At 42.3% G+C, this 20,281-nt stretch overlaps 2 protein-coding genes across 2 annotated transcripts; one reads left to right on the top strand and one right to left on the bottom strand.

The window, feature by feature from the left end:
* Positions 1–9,204: 9,204 nt before the first annotated feature.
* LOC125765895 (poly(A) RNA polymerase gld-2 homolog B) lies at positions 9,205–17,386 on the bottom strand. Its single transcript, XM_049431396.1, has 8 exons — positions 16,793–17,386; positions 15,561–16,567; positions 12,798–15,448; positions 12,000–12,724; positions 11,745–11,932; positions 11,554–11,672; positions 11,370–11,485; positions 9,205–11,292 (listed from the first exon to the last, which is right to left on the bottom strand). Exons 2-8 carry the CDS (start codon positions 16,155–16,157, stop codon positions 11,117–11,119), a joined length of 4,572 nt encoding a protein of 1,523 aa, XP_049287353.1. The 5' UTR covers positions 16,158–16,567; positions 16,793–17,386; the 3' UTR covers positions 9,205–11,116.
* A 154-nt stretch (positions 17,387–17,540) lies between these two features.
* LOC125765920 (zinc finger protein 1 homolog) lies at positions 17,541–20,274 on the top strand. The gene is made up of 5 exons (XM_049431454.1): positions 17,541–18,104; positions 18,188–19,057; positions 19,128–19,604; positions 19,675–19,909; positions 19,973–20,274. Exons 1-5 carry the CDS (start codon positions 17,868–17,870, stop codon positions 20,116–20,118), a joined length of 1,965 nt encoding a protein of 654 aa, XP_049287411.1. The 5' UTR covers positions 17,541–17,867; the 3' UTR covers positions 20,119–20,274.
* Positions 20,275–20,281: the final 7 nt, after the last annotated feature.

Below are 20,281 nucleotides of genomic sequence, written 5' to 3'. Positions count from 1 at the left end.
CGTCCATACACGATCTCGTCATCTTGATAAAGCTTCGTTTCACGATTACGCAAAATGGTATGGGCCGAAGGCATACAAACGATCGATCCTAATTTAGCGCCAATTTACCTCATCCTCAAGATACTGCCACAACCCGGCCGAACCATTTCCGCAATAGTTAATGAAGGAAAAACATTGCTACACAATTGAACGAGGCTTTGATACAATCAGCTGAATACTTAAATAGCATAAGCATAATCATGCTCTAGCCCTGCTAACCGAGTGTATGGAATCAGGGAAAATTTGAACATTGGCCAAATTGATATGCCTTTCAGTGACGTTGCACAACTTTATGTATGAGAAGACATTTCTGCACATTGACGATGAAACGATGTGTGTTTCATTCTTCTGAGATTATGCTTCATGGATTAACATTTCAAAAGACGCCTTGTCTTCATGTTTTAGATAAGCTCACAATCTTCATATGTTAGCTATAGCAGAATTCACTTAACGAAATAAGATCTATAGAACTTTATTTTTAATTCAAATATTTTAAAAGAATACCTAATTAATACTTATTAATAATAAACTATCAAAACTTCTGCTCTACCGTTCTTTTAGTTTATTTCATTAATTAATTGCTAGTTTACTTCATTAAATAATGCTTTTATATGTAAAATAAATATATTAAAATGATAGTTATCCCTATCCAAATGAAGTAATGTCAATTTCTGTGTTCTTCCTTAATGTTCCTCCTCAAAAGCAACAACTGTCTATATCCTCAAAGTTTCACCATAGTTGTTGAAGTTTTCCTCCCAAAATCACAAAAAAGCTAACTTCTTTCTCCTAATTTCTGTTGTGACCAAGTCTCAACTAAATCCTCCAAAACTTCGCTTGTGTGTGGTAGTTCGCCCAAAGAAACTTATCAAGTAGCATATTATGGTAATGGCGTGATTTTCACCCTACAATTATACTTAAAGACAGAGCATATAAACATCAATTCAAACTATAGATTTCAAACTTGCCCGCGCTACTGCCATTTACTCCTGGCCGTCAACATCGTCTCAGTTAAAGGCAAACCCAGCTTCTTAAATGGTCCTTATCGATGAGAAACGATGCTAACGTCAACCGTCCCAACTAAACGCCTTTTGATTTCTGGAAATTGACCATCGTACCCGAGACCCGTTTTGAAAATTTCATAATAAATTAATACATTATGTGATTCTGCATTGTGTAAAACATTGAAAAGTTTTTTTTTGTCTCCCATCGTTTTGTCTCCTCTCGCAGGAAGTGTTAAAAGTATCATAGACCATACAAGCATTCATTGAGAATACGACAAAAAAACATCAACAAATCGGCGAGAAATTGATATTTGCTCTGTAAAAGAATTTCCCACGTCCAAAACAGTTTACCGGCTGATTCAACTCAGAAACGTTTACGAATGTCGTGTTTTATTCGCACACTTCCATCGAAATGCGTTTAGGAACGGAACAGACGGAACCACAGAAGCAACACAACGACAAATCGTGGAAAATAGCTTCATTTTTTAGTTCTCAACGGCAAACGAAAGCAACGTACCCGGCAACGTACGCGAACGGTCTGTCGATTTCCGTCCAGTGTTGGAATACGTTACATTTGCAGTGGAGACATTTTCCAAAAGGTGCGATCCCGGCCCCAGCTTCCGGTGTTGGTTACCAATTGGAGCATGAAGCTCCATACGTACGACAAAAGAGGAAAGAATGTAACAGGATATACACGGGATATACTACGTAATGCCGACTGTGTCGCTGGAATCCACTCGTAACATCACAACGAATCTTGCATGTTTTTTGATCGTTTCACGCTAGCTCGGGGGACACCAAATACGAGCTAGCAGAGTTACATATTTCTCCCCCTCTTTCTCTCTCCTCCTCTCACTCTACTCTTCTCCACTCGACACCTCTAGAACCCTAAAGCACTTTGCACGAAAATTCGAACTCTAATCACAACAATGTTTGCTCGATGCTGTCTGTTCGATTGGATCTGCTCCAATTCCAACCATCCAAAAACCCCATCTGACGGACGAAATCTTTTTCCGATCTGTGCATTTCAATGCATTTGCACTATGCGAAAAGTGCATACTACTTTTTTTATTGTATTTTTCATGCATAACAGTGCACTCGTCTGCTATTCGATATGGCGCACGATAGAATTGCAAACGCTTTTGCGTTTCCCCCCAAAAAAAAAAGAAATGTCCCAACAATCAGCAACTGAAACTTGTTTGCTGGTTCTCTTTAGAAAATGTAACTGTTAATAAGCAATGCTACTAATAACTGAGAAACGCAACATTCCTATCTTACATTCGTATCAATGTAAAGAATGAGTTGAAAATACGTTTAGTTTATTTCTCTAGAAATATATTCCCTCGTGTCTAGACATCGTTAAATTTGTTTCAAACAACTATAAAGAAACATCAAAAGTTTTCCATATCTCAATAAAAGAACTAATCCTCTTTGCAATTCAGTTTTGCACCAAACTTTTTGCTTTGTGTTCTAAAAAAACATCAAAAGACCAGAGAGTACGGAATCGATCATCACACGGTTAGGTGTCATGTGTTGGGAAGTTATACATCATAATACTATGAACCGTCCACTACAACCGTCACCTACACGAGATAGTCCTTTCCCAAAATGGGGCAACGGATGCTACATTTCTAAAACTCCAGCAAAAAAAGATTCTACGCAGATGGTACGTTTAGACAAGAACCACGCTGGAAACCATCGGTGGTTTTGTTGGTTGGCCAGACGTGAACCGTTCTGCTGAGCTTACGGTCGAAAGGACTATTGCGCTTCCCACACGTAGCCTGGAATGGAACAATAAATGGTAATCGACTATCAGCAGTGTGCACTAAAAAGCTTTGCAATGTACCGCTGATAAACTTCTTGCACCCCGGGATAACGAAGCGAACCGTCCGCGGACGGTCATTTGGCATTGCATTAGTAACTAAATCCATTTGTTACGATTCCAAAATTAATAGAGCACTATAATCGATGTTCTTCAGCAGCTTTAGCTAGTGTCCACCGTTCGGTGTGTTATCGGTCGGATTTGTGCTGTGCAGTGGTTGGATGTCCAACTGCTTTTAGCTCAGAATTAGACAAGGCATCGTTGGCATGTCGCTGTGCAAGCTAAACCTTGTGCCACTACTGGGCAGGGTGGTCTTGGTTGACAACGATCAGCAATTAAAAAATCCCAGGCAATCATTTAGCTTCACCGTGGAGGTAAATTCGAAAGGCGCCAGTAAGCCTTATTGTAGTCTAATCAATGATACCCACAAGCGGCAGTGGGCCAGACGAAGTTTTTAAGCCTGGACGTTGGTAAATTACTAGATCGTTGCACTAGATTTTCTACATAGAAAGTAACAAACTTGCATTACAGTTAGTGTTGGGTGAGTCTGATTAAGAATCATGAATGTGAATTAATATTTGAACCGAAGGAATGACTCTGAAACTCTATTATGGAGATTCGCGATTTTTTTAAATGATTCATGATACTTTCAAAATTTAGGAATTTTAAGTACAATTGCGGAGTCGCGCTGAATAAGTGGAAGAATAATTGAAGAGCTTTATGAGTAGCTTAAAATTTATTTGTGTTTCCAATAAACCCCTTCATTAATGTGTACAGTTTGGAAGGACAACCCAAAATAGTAAATCCAATAGCCACAAATAAATCCTTAAATATTGAAGAATTCTCAAATATTCATGAATGACTTTTCCTAAAGGATTCATCGATTGATTTGAAATTTCAGAAAGTGTTGTATATATTTCAAACAATTTAGAAAACTTGTCCTTAAACAGTCATAGAGTCCTAGCCGATTCTTGAAGTAATAGTTTATTCAACATATCCCAACCAATAGACATGTAGCGATACGCATAAAACTTAAAACCAGGTTAAAACTTTCCTCCCTAAAAAAGCGAGCAAGACGTAGCATCAAAATGACATTTGGCCATTGCACAAAATACAGGCAAAAGCCCTTAGACTCATTGACCATTAGGGAGCTTAAGGGCAGGGTTTAAGTTAATTGATTAAACCTTAGCCAAACTCATCCGTCACGGTGAGGTTCGGGTTGTCGAACTGTTCGGGTTGTTTGAAAACTGTGCGGCAAATCCTCTGCCAAAGTCGGCCGCTGTACAGTAGCGGACCCGGCATTAACATAATTTCAGCCCACACAGCCTGCTGGAGCCGAAGGTCCCATTAAATGTTAACGTACGCAATGCAAACACCAGGCAAGGGAATGGTGTTCCCATTGGATATTTGGGTTGACAACACTTGCCATGAGTTAACGTATACGCATTTACTAAGCAAATCCTAAACCCTGATTTAAACTTTACTATTCAACCGTAAGATGGCGCTTCTTCGTGTATAATTTCAAACAAAGCAAAAACACTCAGAAACTAAATTCTTTCTCACCACAACACAACGGTTTTCAATGAATAAATATTAATAAATTTCCAAAATCTTTTGCGACAATTTCCGCTCTATTGATGCTTATTTAATTCAAAAACTCGCAGTACAATTTCTATTTGGTGGCCTCCTATTACCAACGTCAACATTAGAATCGGATTCGAAAATACGACTGAAACAAACCGGTAATGGAATAATCATTGCAAACAGCCCTAAATCTAACACAATTATCCACAGTTTGTTGGACAGCACGCGGGTTGTGGCCTGCGCCTCCAAACTCATTTCATATTTCTGCTGATTCATATCTTACTGTTCCTCAAATTTTGACCAAACACTCCAAAAACCCGAACCAAACCCACCCAGCCAGCACACCAGCGGCCAGTTCAATTTGTGCCCGTGCTCGGCACGATACCACGGTACCGCTGGATCGCTTCAGTTGGGCTTAGCAATTAACAAGCATAATTAGATTTTAAATATATAATACATCGAACCGTTCGGACGGCAGTGCCGAGTAAGGCACCTGGCAGGTGCATAAGGTGCCCGAGTCCTAACCGTTGCACCCGACGGCCGGCTGCACGATTTATCGAGGATAATAATAAAATTCAATAAATCCTCAGTCAATTGCTTCCGACGAATCCATCATACGTGTGCCATCCGTCCCAGCCACCCCGCTCTTTTAGAAGGCCGTGGAACACATAGCGAAAAACGGAACACAAACCGCGTGGCTTCCGGTGCGGACATCAGTTATATACATCCGACTGCTATGTCTGCCCGCTTGTCTGTTGCGCTGTTTCCTGATCCTGGCATGTCCTTTGTTTTGATTCGGACACCCGCTGTCATAAGGCTCATGCTGCTGATGATGCTGATGATGATGATGATCATCATCATAATCATCAACATTGCCATCGGTCACTTTTGCAGTAGGCAACAGCCGCCCAACTATGGCTGACTCGGGTGACTAAATTGAATTTCGGTCAGATGATCAACGATGAGCGGACGGATCTAGTAGCAGATAATTGTTTTTCGTGTGGAAACAGTCGAAAGCAACATTGGCCTTAAAAGAACGAAAAAAAAAGCAAAGAGTCGACACTCGGTTCGTTTGACTTGTTATCGATCAAACCGACAATCCTTGGAATCTAATTAAATTCGTCAAACAAGTGCATTCCGCAACTATACGGCTGCTACTACCGGGTCATGCTAGGTCTATCTAATTGTTAATTGTCGTTATTTATTTAACTTTTTTTCTTTTTTAAAATACTTTTGAATTTGTCATTAAAAAAAATGTGTATTCCGAGCTTTTTTATTGTTTGCCACTGGGCATCCATTTGGAGCATCGCACAAAAAAGGGATAATCCCCGATGTTCACAAGTTGGCTCGGCGAATAAGCCTTAATTATTCCATTAACCTGCCATCCCTAGGCTAGTGATTGCTTTCTAAAGTGACCCCCTGCGCCCGTGATCGATAGCTGCTTTTTTTATGGCGCATAAATGATTGTGTTGCGTTGTGTAGCGAAAGTTGTATGTGTACGCGCACACACACAACGTGATTAATGAGATAAACAACATGGGGCGCTGCTAGGCGGGAGCTTTAACCTGGATGTGAGAATCACACAATAGAGTGCGAGATAATTTTGTGACACAAATGTAACCCTGATCCTGATTGCTTTGACAGGTAAAATGGCAAACACTTTCGCGCCACGTGTACATCGTGTTTAAAATGGAATAAAAATTATTGCATTGGTGTTAAGAGGTGAATAAAAAAAAGGATGTACTTACAACGATTAAATGGTGACATCAATCAATAAATTGTTCATTTCCACCCACCAATCAATGTAAACGAGTTTGATTATCTAGTTTGTTTTCTGTTTTTTTTTCAATGAACAAGCACAAACACTACATATTGCGCTGATTGTGTGTAAAGCACTTAAGGACACTCTGGCGGTTTGAAAAATATAGGTGATTTTGAAGATTTATTTTTTTATTATGTTACTAAATCACATTTCGAAAAGAAAATTTTCACAAAAAAACAATTGACATAAACGTACGATGACACAAATTATTATGAAAAGCACACCAATTTTAACTGTGTTTTGGTCGAAGTTAAGTTTAATAAAGTTAAAAATAAAAACAAAAATTGAGCTTAGAGTCCTTTCGACACTCCTGAAACACGACGACTTCGCTTCTTGGTTTATAATTTTGAACTGGAGTGTCTCAGGAAGTAGCGATTAAAAAGCTTTAAAACTTCCTGAGCTTACTATCATCCCCTTTAATATCGGATCAGCTTCAGCAGAACAATGTTTCCAACCGCGGACAGCTAAACATTTAATTTTGCAATACCACCTGCATCTATAGCTTTGGATGGATTTCTACTTTTCGTTGTTACACCTTTAAATTACAATCTTTCACGTAAACGAAAAAAACCCTCCCAACCGCACCAAAAAAGCAAACAACGATCCACCGTGTCCGTTCGGCATTCCCTCCGACACTGGAAAACTCAAGCCCGTCGAACCTGATGATTGTTTTACACAAACTTTATCCTACGCTTCGATGCTGCAAACAACACTTCGTCCTTCGCGATTAGTGCTTTACCAGCGTACGGCGCACTGCAACGAAAACTAACTACAGAAAACAAGTTATGCCTTCGATACGCTCCGCACCAATATCTCCGATGTTCGACGTGCCAAACTTGAAACTTGTGCCAAAAATTTCAAAAACCCCCCGCACCAGTACCAAGGCACAGTTGATTTGTGAAAAACTTTTGCGTTATCCTTCTGCATCAAAGAAGGCGGCAATTGATACATCTGCATCGCTTCTTTTCTGCGCTTTGTCTTCTTCATTTGAGGCGCACGTAAAAACGTGGCTACTGTGTGGCAAGTAAAAAAGTAAAATGATCATCATAACAAGATGTTATTGTTTTTCGCTTCCATTATACCTTCTCCCAGCCGATCTCACTGCGCGCGGAGTGTATTTTCATCCCCAGGAACAAGTTTCCAGTACGGACATGACTTAACGAATTTTCCCTTCATTGGTAAGGAAGGGATAATAGATGGCGTAACGTTTCGGGCAACAAAGCCGGGACGGGCGCAAAAACCCACCCCGGGGTCGGTAATGGTTCAACTCAAGTCAGGCCCGAAATTATTTATTTTTATGGTACATTTCGGTTCAATAAAACATAAAATCAATAGCATGGGATGCTAGTTCCCCGCACCAACTCCTCAGCACCCCCCAACACAGGAAGAGCCTCAAACTTTGCAAATGGCAATTTTGAGCGGAACGTGCCACTTTGATGACGATAGTGTATGTATGTGTGAGTGTGTGTTGTATTTTCCCCCTTTTCTCCCTCCTCCGGTTCATTCGCAGTGTCACGTCCAAGTCCAAACAAAAGGGAAAGCTTATTTCACTTATCACAAGAGAGCAAAACAAAAAACACAAGAATCAACAACCATCAAAAAGTTTCCCTTCATTGGTCCGGCAGAAAAGGAAGTCAATAAAACACCAACGCACACACTGTATGGTCGCGATAAAAATGGACCATGGCCAATGATTTCCTGACCTGGTGGGAGGTTGCCTCGAATGGTCAACCCCGCATACAAGACAAAGGACGATCATGAAGCATTGATTCGGCACACAAGAACACGCATTCGGTCGGCATTCGGTGGTTCTAACAAATTAGACACGCGGCCACGGTGGTCGGTAGCATTTTCCTTTCGTGGAAAAACACCCTACAAACACACACACACACGCACACACAGCCCATTAACCACGATGCAGTTTTAACGACGGTTAGGTAGGCGTCGCTGTGAACAACTTTTTACCGCCACAGTCTATTTTTACGACATTCGCAGGTTTTTCCTCAAATTGTCCTTACTCGCAAGCCATTTAGTTTAGCCGGTATCATCTTTACGAGCTGATTCGGCATTTGTTGTGTCTCTTTATGCTATGCGGCAACACAATAAATATAGCTTTTCTATATCGTGTGGACATTATATCGCGTACCATTGATCTACTGGGGTACGAATAAATGCTCAAATGCGTATTTAATCCAAAAAGTATTGGCGGGGAGGGAGTGTGGGGGACCATCCACGAAGGCTTTTTGCAATGTGCTAAAATAATATTTCTAAACCACACAACACCGGCAACAGCAAACGGTATATGGTGACTTGTTTTCTTCATTCGAACCAGCAGGATATGCTAATGGCTCCAAAAGCGGTAGAAAACAACGTTATAATACAATACAACGATTCGCCTATCGCAGACCAGGCTGGGACAGCAACACGATGTCGTCGTTCACGGGAGTTTTGATATTATGAATGCGAAAATGCACCCTGGAAGCGTAATTTTCGCATAATAACAACTCGCGAACCAGAGCGCTGCATCCCTTGGAGCATACATTCGATCCAATCGGCCTGTGTGACCCGTTGTTGTTGGGTGGCAAAACGATGATGAAAATATATCTTCATACATACTGCTATTATCGTAATGATGTTAAACCGTCATTGCGCTACAGCATAAACATGCGAAAGTGCGATCGATTCGTAAAAGTGATGACAAAACCGTGACCGATAGCAAAAACTAGTCCGACAGCTAAAACGCCATCAACAGTGAGCGAATAGTGCGTGGAAAATCGAAACATTTTCGAACCGTTTCTATTGAGGGTTAGTGGCCCTATACTGCGTAGTAAATATCTCTAAAAAATATATAAATATCTCTGAAACATTCCGCTTTCACATCTTTAAACAATACGCCTAATGTCATCCATTGAGATATTCAAGACCAAAGTATTAAATTTACTTTTTGGATTATTTTTCCTTTATACTTTTTTTTCTCTTTACGATTTTGTTTTTTGTTGCTTTTTTTTCGATCGTAAGAACCAAACATGAGGGTTACAAAATTGATCCTCCACATTACAACACCTTTGATTCAGATCTTATTTCACCTTCCCTTAACTTTCACATTTGCTTGCTCTCTGAATGTTCTCTTATAAATGCCACTCATAAATGGGTCTTACGTTTTGTTTGTTTTCTGCATTCATTCACTTACGGTTTGCTGTACACTTGGTTTAAGTATTTTGCGCAAGTTTTCACACACTTTTTTTTTGAATAATTGCCTCCTGTTTGGCTTTTGGGTTTCGACTTTCAACTGTTAGCCTCCAGTTTTCTTTTTTTGCCTACTCTTAGCACATAAGCGCAGCACACCAGATTTTGCATTACTTTGCTGAATTATTACGCTGAGAATGAGAACCTCTCTTGCTTCGATATGATTTCATCCCTTATCTGTCTTTTTTTTTTTTTGTTTGGCTTTTCTCCCTTTCCAGCCTTTTTAAACGAACATGTACCGCACCGTACTATTGCTCTTTTTCAGATAAATTAACTCTAAAAATATAATATAAATTATTCCGCTTTGTCTTCTAACTTGCTTCTGCACTCCTACATTATAACAGTTACGCAGGATCACTACGGACCGAATCACACTCGGCCCAATGTACGATTTCTTCTAGCTTATATATCCGATTTCACAGCCATGTCTTTTATATTATTTTTACAGATAACTACCATAAAAACAGATACTTTCATGAAAGTGTTGTTTTAGATGCATGATGATGCGCGTTTCGATTGTTTCGATTGTTTGCTATTCTTTGCCTTTCCTTCCCAATTATTCGATTGTTTATTGCTGCAATGATGCGAATTTACCGTTCCGTTTCTAACCCTCAACAAAGTCTCTCACTCTCTATGGAGAAACGACTACTCTTATGGATAAGAAAAAGCTTCATAATAACGAACAATTTTCTTTTAGTCCGAAAACCAAACAAATCGACATTTCATCAAAACGCGATCATATCACGATCGTACGGACTGTGAATTCAATCTTTGCTTTATCGTTTCTAACTATTCAACCAAGTGTGGTTCGCTTTTTGGTCCGCACTAACATCGGTTAGTAGCCTTTGCGCTTCCTTCCGTACCCTATGGGTTCGTTCGGCGGAGCATCGCTTTTCATTTAACAACCCTATCCATATTGTTTGTATGAGTTTTTTTTTGTTTCAGTACCTTTATGCTTTTTCCTTCATTTTTAATGGCACCGTAAAGGTTGGTTTAAGGTTTACCTAAGCGAGATCATTCAATGATACTTTTTTCCGGAATACACCAGACATCACACCTTGATTCGTGTCTTTCTTTGCATATAGCTCTTTTTTTCTTTTCACTCATTAATCAATAATTGTGCATCCACTCCACGTGCAGCGAGGAATACTTAGAATCAGCCTAAACCACTGCGCATGCCTTCTGATACTAACGATAATAGTTAACGAACACGGTTAATTACTGTATTGCTTAAGCCGTACATTTCTTCAAAATGGCAGCGAGTTAATTGCTTATTAGATCGAAATACTTTCATCAGCGTTAGCTTGGCTTCCTCGTGCTGACAAAGATGATCATTTATCCTAGGCAGTTGATAAATGCGCTCTACTGTTGGCGGTGCAATTTTCCCCAGGAATATCTGGCCGAGACAGACATGTAACTTGCCTCCATTCAGTCTTTTCAAACCAGCTTCATGCTTTTCGTTTTTCTTTTTGGTATTTAGATTTCTTTGTTTAACAGGGAACTAACATCGTAAAAACGGTAAACACAAATGCTTGAAACACCATCACATGTTTGATGCCTTTGGGTGTTTCAGAGAAACGTTATGATGAGCACGACTAATGATCACGAAGTTATAGACAGTGTCGATGTAACCGGTGTAAACAATGGTTCACCGAACAGAACATTCAAATGTTTGTTGTCCTTCAGCATCTGCCACGATGTTGCAAAGGTGGACTTTATCTGCTCGAATACTTCCCCATCAAATACTGACCGTGCGGTGTTGGTGAAGTCAAACGGCTCTGGAATTGAGAACGGTAGATATGTACGGGATTATTATTAAACTCTCTTTCTCTCTTAAAGTGTTCGTGAACACCACCTTCTATGCACAAATGCTTCCAATGATGGGGATCATTCTTGTAGCTTCTGGCCAGGCGACATTCTTCAACCGGTATGATGGAACTTGTTCGCACGGATATAGCATGGTGCTCATAACTGAAATAGAAACAATAATATCTATTAGTGTGGGAGCCCACAAGGATAAAACAAGATGCCATACTTACTCAAACTTTGTATAGTATTCCAAAAAATGTAGTAACAATTCTCCCAAACTTTCTTTGTTATCCGTTTGATATGGTTCGATGCGTTCGATCATTTCTATATTATGAATGTCGTTGATTTTCTACGATACGAATACACCAATAGAAGCTTGGTCAATTTTTTCGCCATTTAAAGACATTACCACAAAACTTACCATAAACTTCTCGGGATACATAGCGTGCAAACATGGCAAAATTGGTGGGCTGGTTCCACATTGCAGGAAATGAATAACCATCAAGACCAGAGAGTAGCTGGATATAGTCATGTTTTTCGCATCGTTAATGTTATGATGCTGAGCCCATAACTTCACCATCAACACCAGTGGTCTAACGCGCCAATCCACTATAAAAGAAACAAAACAAAATCGTAACAATGTTCTACGGTAACCATCTCTTCCAATTTTACTTACTCTGCGCATAACAGTGCAGCAGGTGTGTATTTCTAATTCCAACGCAATTGTTGAAGTTAAGATCCACCTCAATGCCATTCTTGCTATCTTGAAAACGTAGAATCGGCACCTTCGCCTGAATCAGGCTGAAATCACTGAAACTCGACAGCGGCATGTTCATGAAGTATTCTTTCACCAGCGACAAACTAAACAGCGCTTCCAAGCGATGATCCAAACAACCGGACCCACTGCGCGAAACAAGACACATGTCCACATCGGAACTGTCGGCACCAAAGCCGGAGATCGTACTACCGACCAAATAGAGGCTATACTTGGGAAAGCCTTTCTTGATGCAAATGTACAAATCACGCCACAGTTCCATCTTTTGGACATACTTTTCCTCCGATTGCTGTGCGGCAGCAAACCGGTCCCAGATGGACCTCGACAGGCTGTCCCACATAGTGCCGTTCGTAAGTGCATCAGGTGCAATTTTCATTTCAACTTCATTCGCACGCAAAATGAAACGATCTGCAGGTGTGGGCTGAAAATCGCCAGGCAAAACGGAGCGATGTGTATAGCTCACTAGAGCTTGTGTGTTCTTGCGTCCAGTTCCATTTTTGTTGGATGATAATTGGCCTTTAGCGGTGTTGTGGTTAGAAAACGATGCGGATGAAACCGCTACCGTCGATCGGTGTGATCGGTAGTGTACATTTGCATTGTTGGGTGAAGTACGCCCAGATTGACTGCTGTAAAGATAGAAACGTGGAGTGAATTAGCAAAACAAAAAATTCCTTAAACATGTAACAACGTCCACCGTACCGTGTCTTTGGATGTCCGCTCTGCATCGACTGAAAATCGTTGGGCGGCACCGATGACGCAGACAGAGACGACGAACTTGAAGAGCTGGTAGCTGCGGATTGCAGCACCAATTCCAGGGATGTGCTACTCCCGAAATTGCCCGTCGACTGGCTGTTAACAAATTGGATGGGATTTGTCTGGCAATGATTGATGTTGCTAAATAGTTCCCCAAACACCGGCACCGACTGTGTGCCCGTTACCGTTCGGGGGATTCCCTTCGGTGATCCGACAGGAGGATTACCATCGCTAACATTGCCCCCGTACGCGGTGAGATTTTGATGCGAACCATGGAAACTTTGGCTACGAACGATAAACTCCCCAACAAGTCCTGCCGTCGAGGCGTGCAGAGATGATGGTGCTGATGGGACAAACTCACCCAAAGGCGGATATGCGGAGGAAGACGTTGTACCCGATGAAGTGGACGATGAAGAGCGAAACGCTTTACTATCATTCGTGCCATTGTATTTTGAGTAGCGGAATGTGCCTTCCCGATAGTCGGAAGAATGGGAAGAGTCCGATTCATAATCGTGCCCAATGGCCGCGTTAGATTCAGGCTGAGATGTATTGCACGATAATACCGATGATTCTGTCGACGGAATCGACACCACCGAGGAGGACGATGAGGAACGTGGCACACTGCAGAGTTTTCTCGCACCATACACACGCTCTTCGTGCAATTCGGAAATTTTCAGCTTTTCCGTGTCCTTTTCCATCTCTCGATAGGGATCATTGATAACCGTCGCTGGTGCATCGGAAGAGTTCGGTTCTAGAGCCGCCGTCGTCGGCTCATTGTTGCCATTCTCTTGGATTTGATGCGGATGGTTTGGATCCTCTACTTGATCTGTAGCGCCTTCCGGAGAGTTTGATGATGATGTGGAATGGAGATTTATTCCTGTTTGTTCCACTTCTTGGTGCTGGTTTCCGTTAGTGTATTCGTGTGAGGAGACAACACCGTGCCCTCTATCGTGTCCACGCAAGTATACCAAATTCCGATTCCAGTGCTTATGATGATGATGATGCGATTGTTGCTGATGGTGATGTTGTTGTGGCTGCTGCTGCTGCTGTTGCTGCTGTTGCTGTTGTTGCTGCTGCTGAATTGTGATATGTTCATAGTAGTGATTTCCACCGTTTGCCGCATGGTTGTAGTAATGTTGATAATTTTTCCGATATCCATAGCCAATGCTTTGCACCTTATTATACTGTTGCTTACTGCCACCGTTTGTCTGGTTTGAGTTATGCTTTCCTTTTCCATTGCCATTCCAAAACTTTTTGCCATTCGTCCCATTCCGTCCGCCATCCTCTCTTCCGACCACTGTACCAATCACCCTTCCGGAACCTTGTGGCGTGTAGCTTAATTGATTACCACTACCTCCCCCATGGCCGTTACGATTGTGATACTGGTAGTTATTATTCTGATGATAACTATGCACCTGTACGGTGTGTTGCTGCGGCTGCTCTAAAAGTTGCTGCTTATAGTGCGTTGCTTGATGTTGCGAGTGAACCACACCACCACCGTTCTGATGGTACACGTAGGATGAAAGCTCGTAATTTTTACCACCATTAGTGGCATTATGTCCCTCGGATGCACTAAGTAGAGCATAATTCGAGAAACCTTGTGGATCGTTCAATGCACAGTGTTGTGCAGCCAATTCATCACCACCATACACAGTAGGAGATCGGTTGTATTGCGGTTGTTGTGGCATTAGCCGATGAAGCTGCAATAGCTGCTGTTGCTGATGAGCAGACGGTCGGGTGGCGTGATTTTGCTGCTGCAGTTGATTATTTTGATGATGCTGCATCATGTGTTGCTGGAATTGTTGAGTAAAGTTATAGTTCGCTTGAGACGATCCGCGATACATGGAAAGATCGCTGGAAGCGGTATTGTTTCCACCGCCAGATGACACGTTGGTGAGGGACATTTTTAACCCAACATCACGCAGAAAATCGAATGAATAATGGTGAGGAGACGTGTTCGTGTTCGGCTGCACCGAATGATTGTGATCCGGACGATTGATCAGTGCCTGTTGTTTCGATGTGGGTTGTGCTCCGAGCGTAGGAATGTATGACGTATGTTGCTGACCGACATGATGATTTGGATGGATACTTTTCGAAAGGCCAGATGATGATGAGGATGCGGACGACAGATTATTAGAAAAATGGTCCAATCGGAGCGATTCATTATGCTTTGCACTTCCTTGCAACATCAGAGACATCACCGATACCTGTGACTGGCCCGACACAGTGGCCGCAGCGTCTTTACCATTCCGGTTACCAGCAGCCGGCATGTCGACGGACAAACTGCTGTACGTAACGCTGGTCGGTGCAGCTGATGAACTAGTACTGTTGGAGTTGGTAGATGAACGAGCGTATGATTTGTGTGAGTGTTTATGATCACTACCTTTCATCATCGCAAAGGACGATGATGATGGCAGTGACTCTGGAAGTGATATTGGAGCGATAGACTTCGTAGTCACCTCGCCAGCACATTTAGAAGAAGATATTTCTGTCGTTGTGATTTTCAACGTGTCGTTCAGATGAGCCGAAGATGCGTGATTATGGACATCCGTTTCCACGATAATTCCATCCGCAGTGAGTTCAAAAGATCTTGCATGCTTTTGGGTAATGATAGCAAAAATACATTAAGCATTTTATTAAGTGTTCCTAAACGTGTATAAACTAACTAATTTACAAAAATCACAATTCATTCTCTACTCTTTTACTTACCTTCTTTTCCGTTGGTTCCTTATGATTGCCAGCAATATCGCGATCCGGCTTGGATGTGGCCAATTTCGTTACGGAATGCTGCTTCATGTCTTCGTGCTTACATTTATGACTATTTGCTTCTGGCGCTTTCTTCTTAGACGATTTGGTGGGCTCTCCAACGGAGGCTACCGCGCAGTCTTGTTCGAGCTTTGCAGGAACGGGCGGACCGGTGGACTCGAAAGAGTGTGCTAACAGCTCCTTCTTCTGACTAGTTGCGGCTGGTATGGTTGACAGTTCGTCTTCAAATTTGTCCAGACCGCTTGGCGCTATCTTAACATTCCACATCTTTAAGCTTTCCATTATGTGTTGCTTCTTGCGGTTCGACGAACTGTTGTAAAACTTTTTGCTCTTGCTCGAACCGTACATCATCGAAACCGTGGCAGACTGGAGCGGTGCCATAGCAGCAGCTTTTCTGTATGCTTTGTTAGAGTTTTGCATCTGTTCACTACTGCTCTCGCTAGTTTGCGGTCCATCACGGTCCATCTTTGAACTAGTAGTCGCTTGGGACGAATGCTTCGGTGAGCCACACGGGTTCGTTATACATAGGCTAATGGACATGTTTCCGACATTCGTAGAACCAACTATTAGAACGAATGGTTTACCGTACGTTAACGGTTCTATTCAGTAGTTAAATAGTATCTGCACACGCTAGTTAAATAGTATCTGCACATGCATGAAAACAGGTTGACGAATAAATAGATAGATAAATACAGTTTCTCTTAAAATGAAAGGAACTTTTCGATATCCTTATACATAGTTTAGTTCAGCTCTACGTGTTGTTCAATTGCTTTCGACCGTCACCGGGAGCCATTAGAACGTGACCTGGATGTTCTGCACACATGTAAATCGATGGGAAAATGAAGGCTCTATGCTTTATAGTAACCAAAACGCCATCGAAGGAGCTTTTCGCGTAAAGTGCTTCGTAATGAAGATCAATTTATGATTGAAAGCAGCTAGATCAGAGTGTCCTAAAAAGAATAGAATAAAAAAATCATATCATTAGCCCTATGTTAGCTGGAACTCGTAGATAACAAGCTAAACATTAAGTAAATCTTTTCACCACTACTGATTGCTGACAAAGGAGCATCCACAATCTAGTAGGCTATGCTTTTAAAACGATGCTTTCAAAGTCCCTTGATGCATAAGTTCCCCTATCTATCATATGGGTAGCGCTCGCCTGCATATAACCTTACCTTTCATGTGTATGCGAGCTGCAGCGAAACGAATCCGACACCGAACGCCAATTTCCGCATTCACTTTCCTGAACAGAAAAACAACTTTTTGCTATGGATGCTGCTTTATTATGCCGACGACTCCTGCTTTTGTCGTTCATTACACTTTTCCGATCTTCACTTCGCATCTCTTGTGCTCATGCTTGATGCTGATCGTTCTTAGTTTTCCGATACCGATGCATCATGCTTCTGCCACCAATCGCTGAGCGAAATAAGCTCGGACGGCGGACTTAACCAACCACCAGGGCGACGGACGGTTCTTTTTTTTCACGCTCCTTTTTGGCAGCGACAAACTATGGCCGCAAAATGCACTCGGTGAAGGAATCGACCCCGCACCGTCAGATGTACCGGGGAAACGAGAAACGCCCGCAAGAAGATTCGCATACACATACACGCACAGACACAACACACTTATGATGTACTTTTTCTTTATGTATATCTACATCCGCGTAATGGCGGTACCAAAAATCCTTTCGCATGGCAATTTTCAACCAGATCTAACTACAAACTCCTTCCTAATCTACCGAAGCCTCTGAGACCATCTTTTCGATGAGACACCGTGCTAGCGAATGGCACCTCAGGTGCTGTCCACACTATGCACACTTTTATTTACTTCCCAGCAAACTTTAATGACAGCACGTTGCAGGAAGATTAGGCAGTGTTCTCCTACCAGCATAAACCAACCAGATTTTTCCAACCAACCAGCTACATTTCATACTGTTGCATTTCAGCAACAGGTATCGATTGAGTCTTGAATTTATTTAAACAAATAATGCATTGCATCACTGTCCCGTACAGTTCAATCGGAAAAAATCAATCTCATACACCAGCGTCTAATTCAAATGAAAATCCAATCGAGTGCGCATAGCCGCCGCACAGTGTGGTCTGTCGCCAAAACGTCTGCTGGGAAAACATAACTTGACGTCCTGTCAACATAGCAAAACAACAACACAGTGCTAGTGGAGAGTGTCTGTTCAAAATTGTGTATAGAAAACCCCTAAACCAAACGATCATATGGAATGTGAATTGTGCAAAAATGGCCAACCAGTCGACAGGCGCTAGAACGCAAGCAAAGCCAACAGCGAAACCTTCAACGATGAAGATCGGGATATCGCGAAGTACGCGCGCATTGGCTACACCCAGCACCGATCCCGAAATCATTTACTTAGACCGTGTTTGTCGCACGTGTTTGAGTGAAAAGGAAAAGAGTCAGCTGAAGGACCTGTTCGAATTGTGTCTAGCAGAGACGATAATGAGTTGCACAAGCCTTACGGTAAAGTTTCGTGAAGTGATCGCCCGTGAATGCAACTTGTTGATGGTAATGAAGAAACGTTATTCCTTCCTTCACCTTTCCAGGTAACTGAATCTGATGGACTTCCGTGTCATATCTGCACTGATTGTTGTGTGGAGCTGGAGCGAAGTTTCAACTTTCGGCAAATGTCCAAAGCATCTGATGCGACGATACGATCGCTTATTGAAAAATCCGTCGTTATTAAGCAGGACAGCGAAACCAAGTACGAGGTGTTAAATGTGGTACTTACCGACTCGGACGGTAACACGGAAACATCTGCCGTCGTTGTACCGATAGAGGAGCTCCGTTTTCAACTAATGAACACCAGCAATACAATAGTGGAAGTAAAGACTGAGGACAACATCGCGATTCCGATTCGAAAAGCCAACCAATCACACGAACCCGACATCAATGGTAAGGAGCATGGTTTGGGAGAAGAACTTTCACTGAAAGTAAATCCAAACGATCTTCTAAACGAGCCAACACCTACGACGTCACTGCACAAAGAAGCTTCGGAACCACCGCGAACGCAAGCACTAAAGGAATCTACCATTCTTCGAAACCTGAAACAAGAATTGTCCGAATTTATTGGCAGCAACTGTACGGCCATTTCGAAGCAGGTGGAAATCGTTGATGAAAATGAGGATGATGAGCTGATCCATGTGGATTACCTAAAAGACGCACTTACCGAGGAGTACATTCAGATCATGGAAACGCAGCTAGCTTCTACCGGTGCTGGAAACAAGGAGGAACAGCTTGAGCAGGAGCATTTGAACAATTTGATCCATGCGTCAATGGAAGCAGAAGAACCTCGCCGCCGCCATAAAGCAGATGACTGTCTGGAAAGAGATACAACAACGCATTGCAAGATATGTGATGTACAGTTTAGCAAACGTAGATTATATCGAAAGCACGTCAATCGAAAGCATTCCGAAGTAAGAAAAAGTGTGAAAGAACACAACTGAACCTTGTTATGGCATTATTCCGTCCCGTTTTTTGTTTCAGAAACGCTTCGAATGCAATCACTGTCTAAGGAAATTTGCGGAAAAGTCCGTCCTCAACAATCATATGCTTCGTCACACGGGCGAAAAAACGCACGTATGCGACGTTTGTGAGGCACGGTTCTATGAAAAGACTTTACTGAACGTGCACATGCGACGGCACTCCGGGTTAAAGCCGTACGCTTGCGAATTGTGTGACAAACGGTTCACCACCCGCAGCATTCTCAACACACACCAAAAAGTGCATAACGATCCGCGGCCCCACGTATGTAACGTTTGCCAGAAAGGATTCAAACTGTCCTGGCAGCTGAAGGCTCACAGCCGTGTTCACACCAACGAAAAGCCCTTCGAATGTCCCTACTGCCACAAACGGTTCAACCAAAATGGTAATTTGGCCGTGCACATCCGTACCCATTCGGGGGAGAAACCGTTCAAGTGCAAAATTTGCGATAAGGCATATCCTAGCCAGGGAGAGCTAAGGGTTAGTTGGTGTTCCACTCGTGAAAGACAAACATTCAAGCATGTTTCATTAACGCTTTTCCTTCTTGTAGGGCCACATGCGACAACACACCGGGGAGGAAAAGGCAAAGAAAGTTGTGTGCACCGTCTGCAGCAAAGCGTTTTCTGCCAACCACGTTCTGGCGATTCATATGCGCACACACACCAAGGAAAAGCCGTACGGTTGCACGATCTGTGAGAAACGGTTCATGATGCGCGTGCATCTCACGGTCCATATGCGATCGCACACGGGCGAAAAGCCGTTCGCATGTTCTTTGTGTGAAAAGGGTACGTTGATATGCTTAGCGCGATAGGCATCATGAAGTGATTTAAAAGAATTCTGCTTTGCAGCATTTCCAACCAATTATCAGCTGAAAATGCACAGCTACGTGCATACGGGCGAGAAAAACTATTCCTGTGATGTTTGTAGCCGTAAATTCAGCAGCTCGGCCAATCGCAATACACACCGTAAAACACATGATCGGAAGACAAATTAACAGCATTAAGAGTATGTAAGTAGCTAAAGATGGCCCCAAACTGGGAGTGATTATTAAACTGTTATTAGTAAAAATGAAACATGTGTTGAGATATAATTCCCCAAAATGTTATCCAACGATTGGCACTTGGGGAGATATGATCGAACGTAAGAAAAACCAAGCT

Source organism: Anopheles funestus, chromosome 2RL (assembly GCF_943734845.2).
Source record: "Anopheles funestus chromosome 2RL, idAnoFuneDA-416_04, whole genome shotgun sequence".
NCBI lineage: Eukaryota > Metazoa > Arthropoda > Insecta > Diptera > Culicidae > Anopheles > Anopheles funestus.
This window is presented reverse-complemented; position numbering and strand designations above follow the sequence as displayed.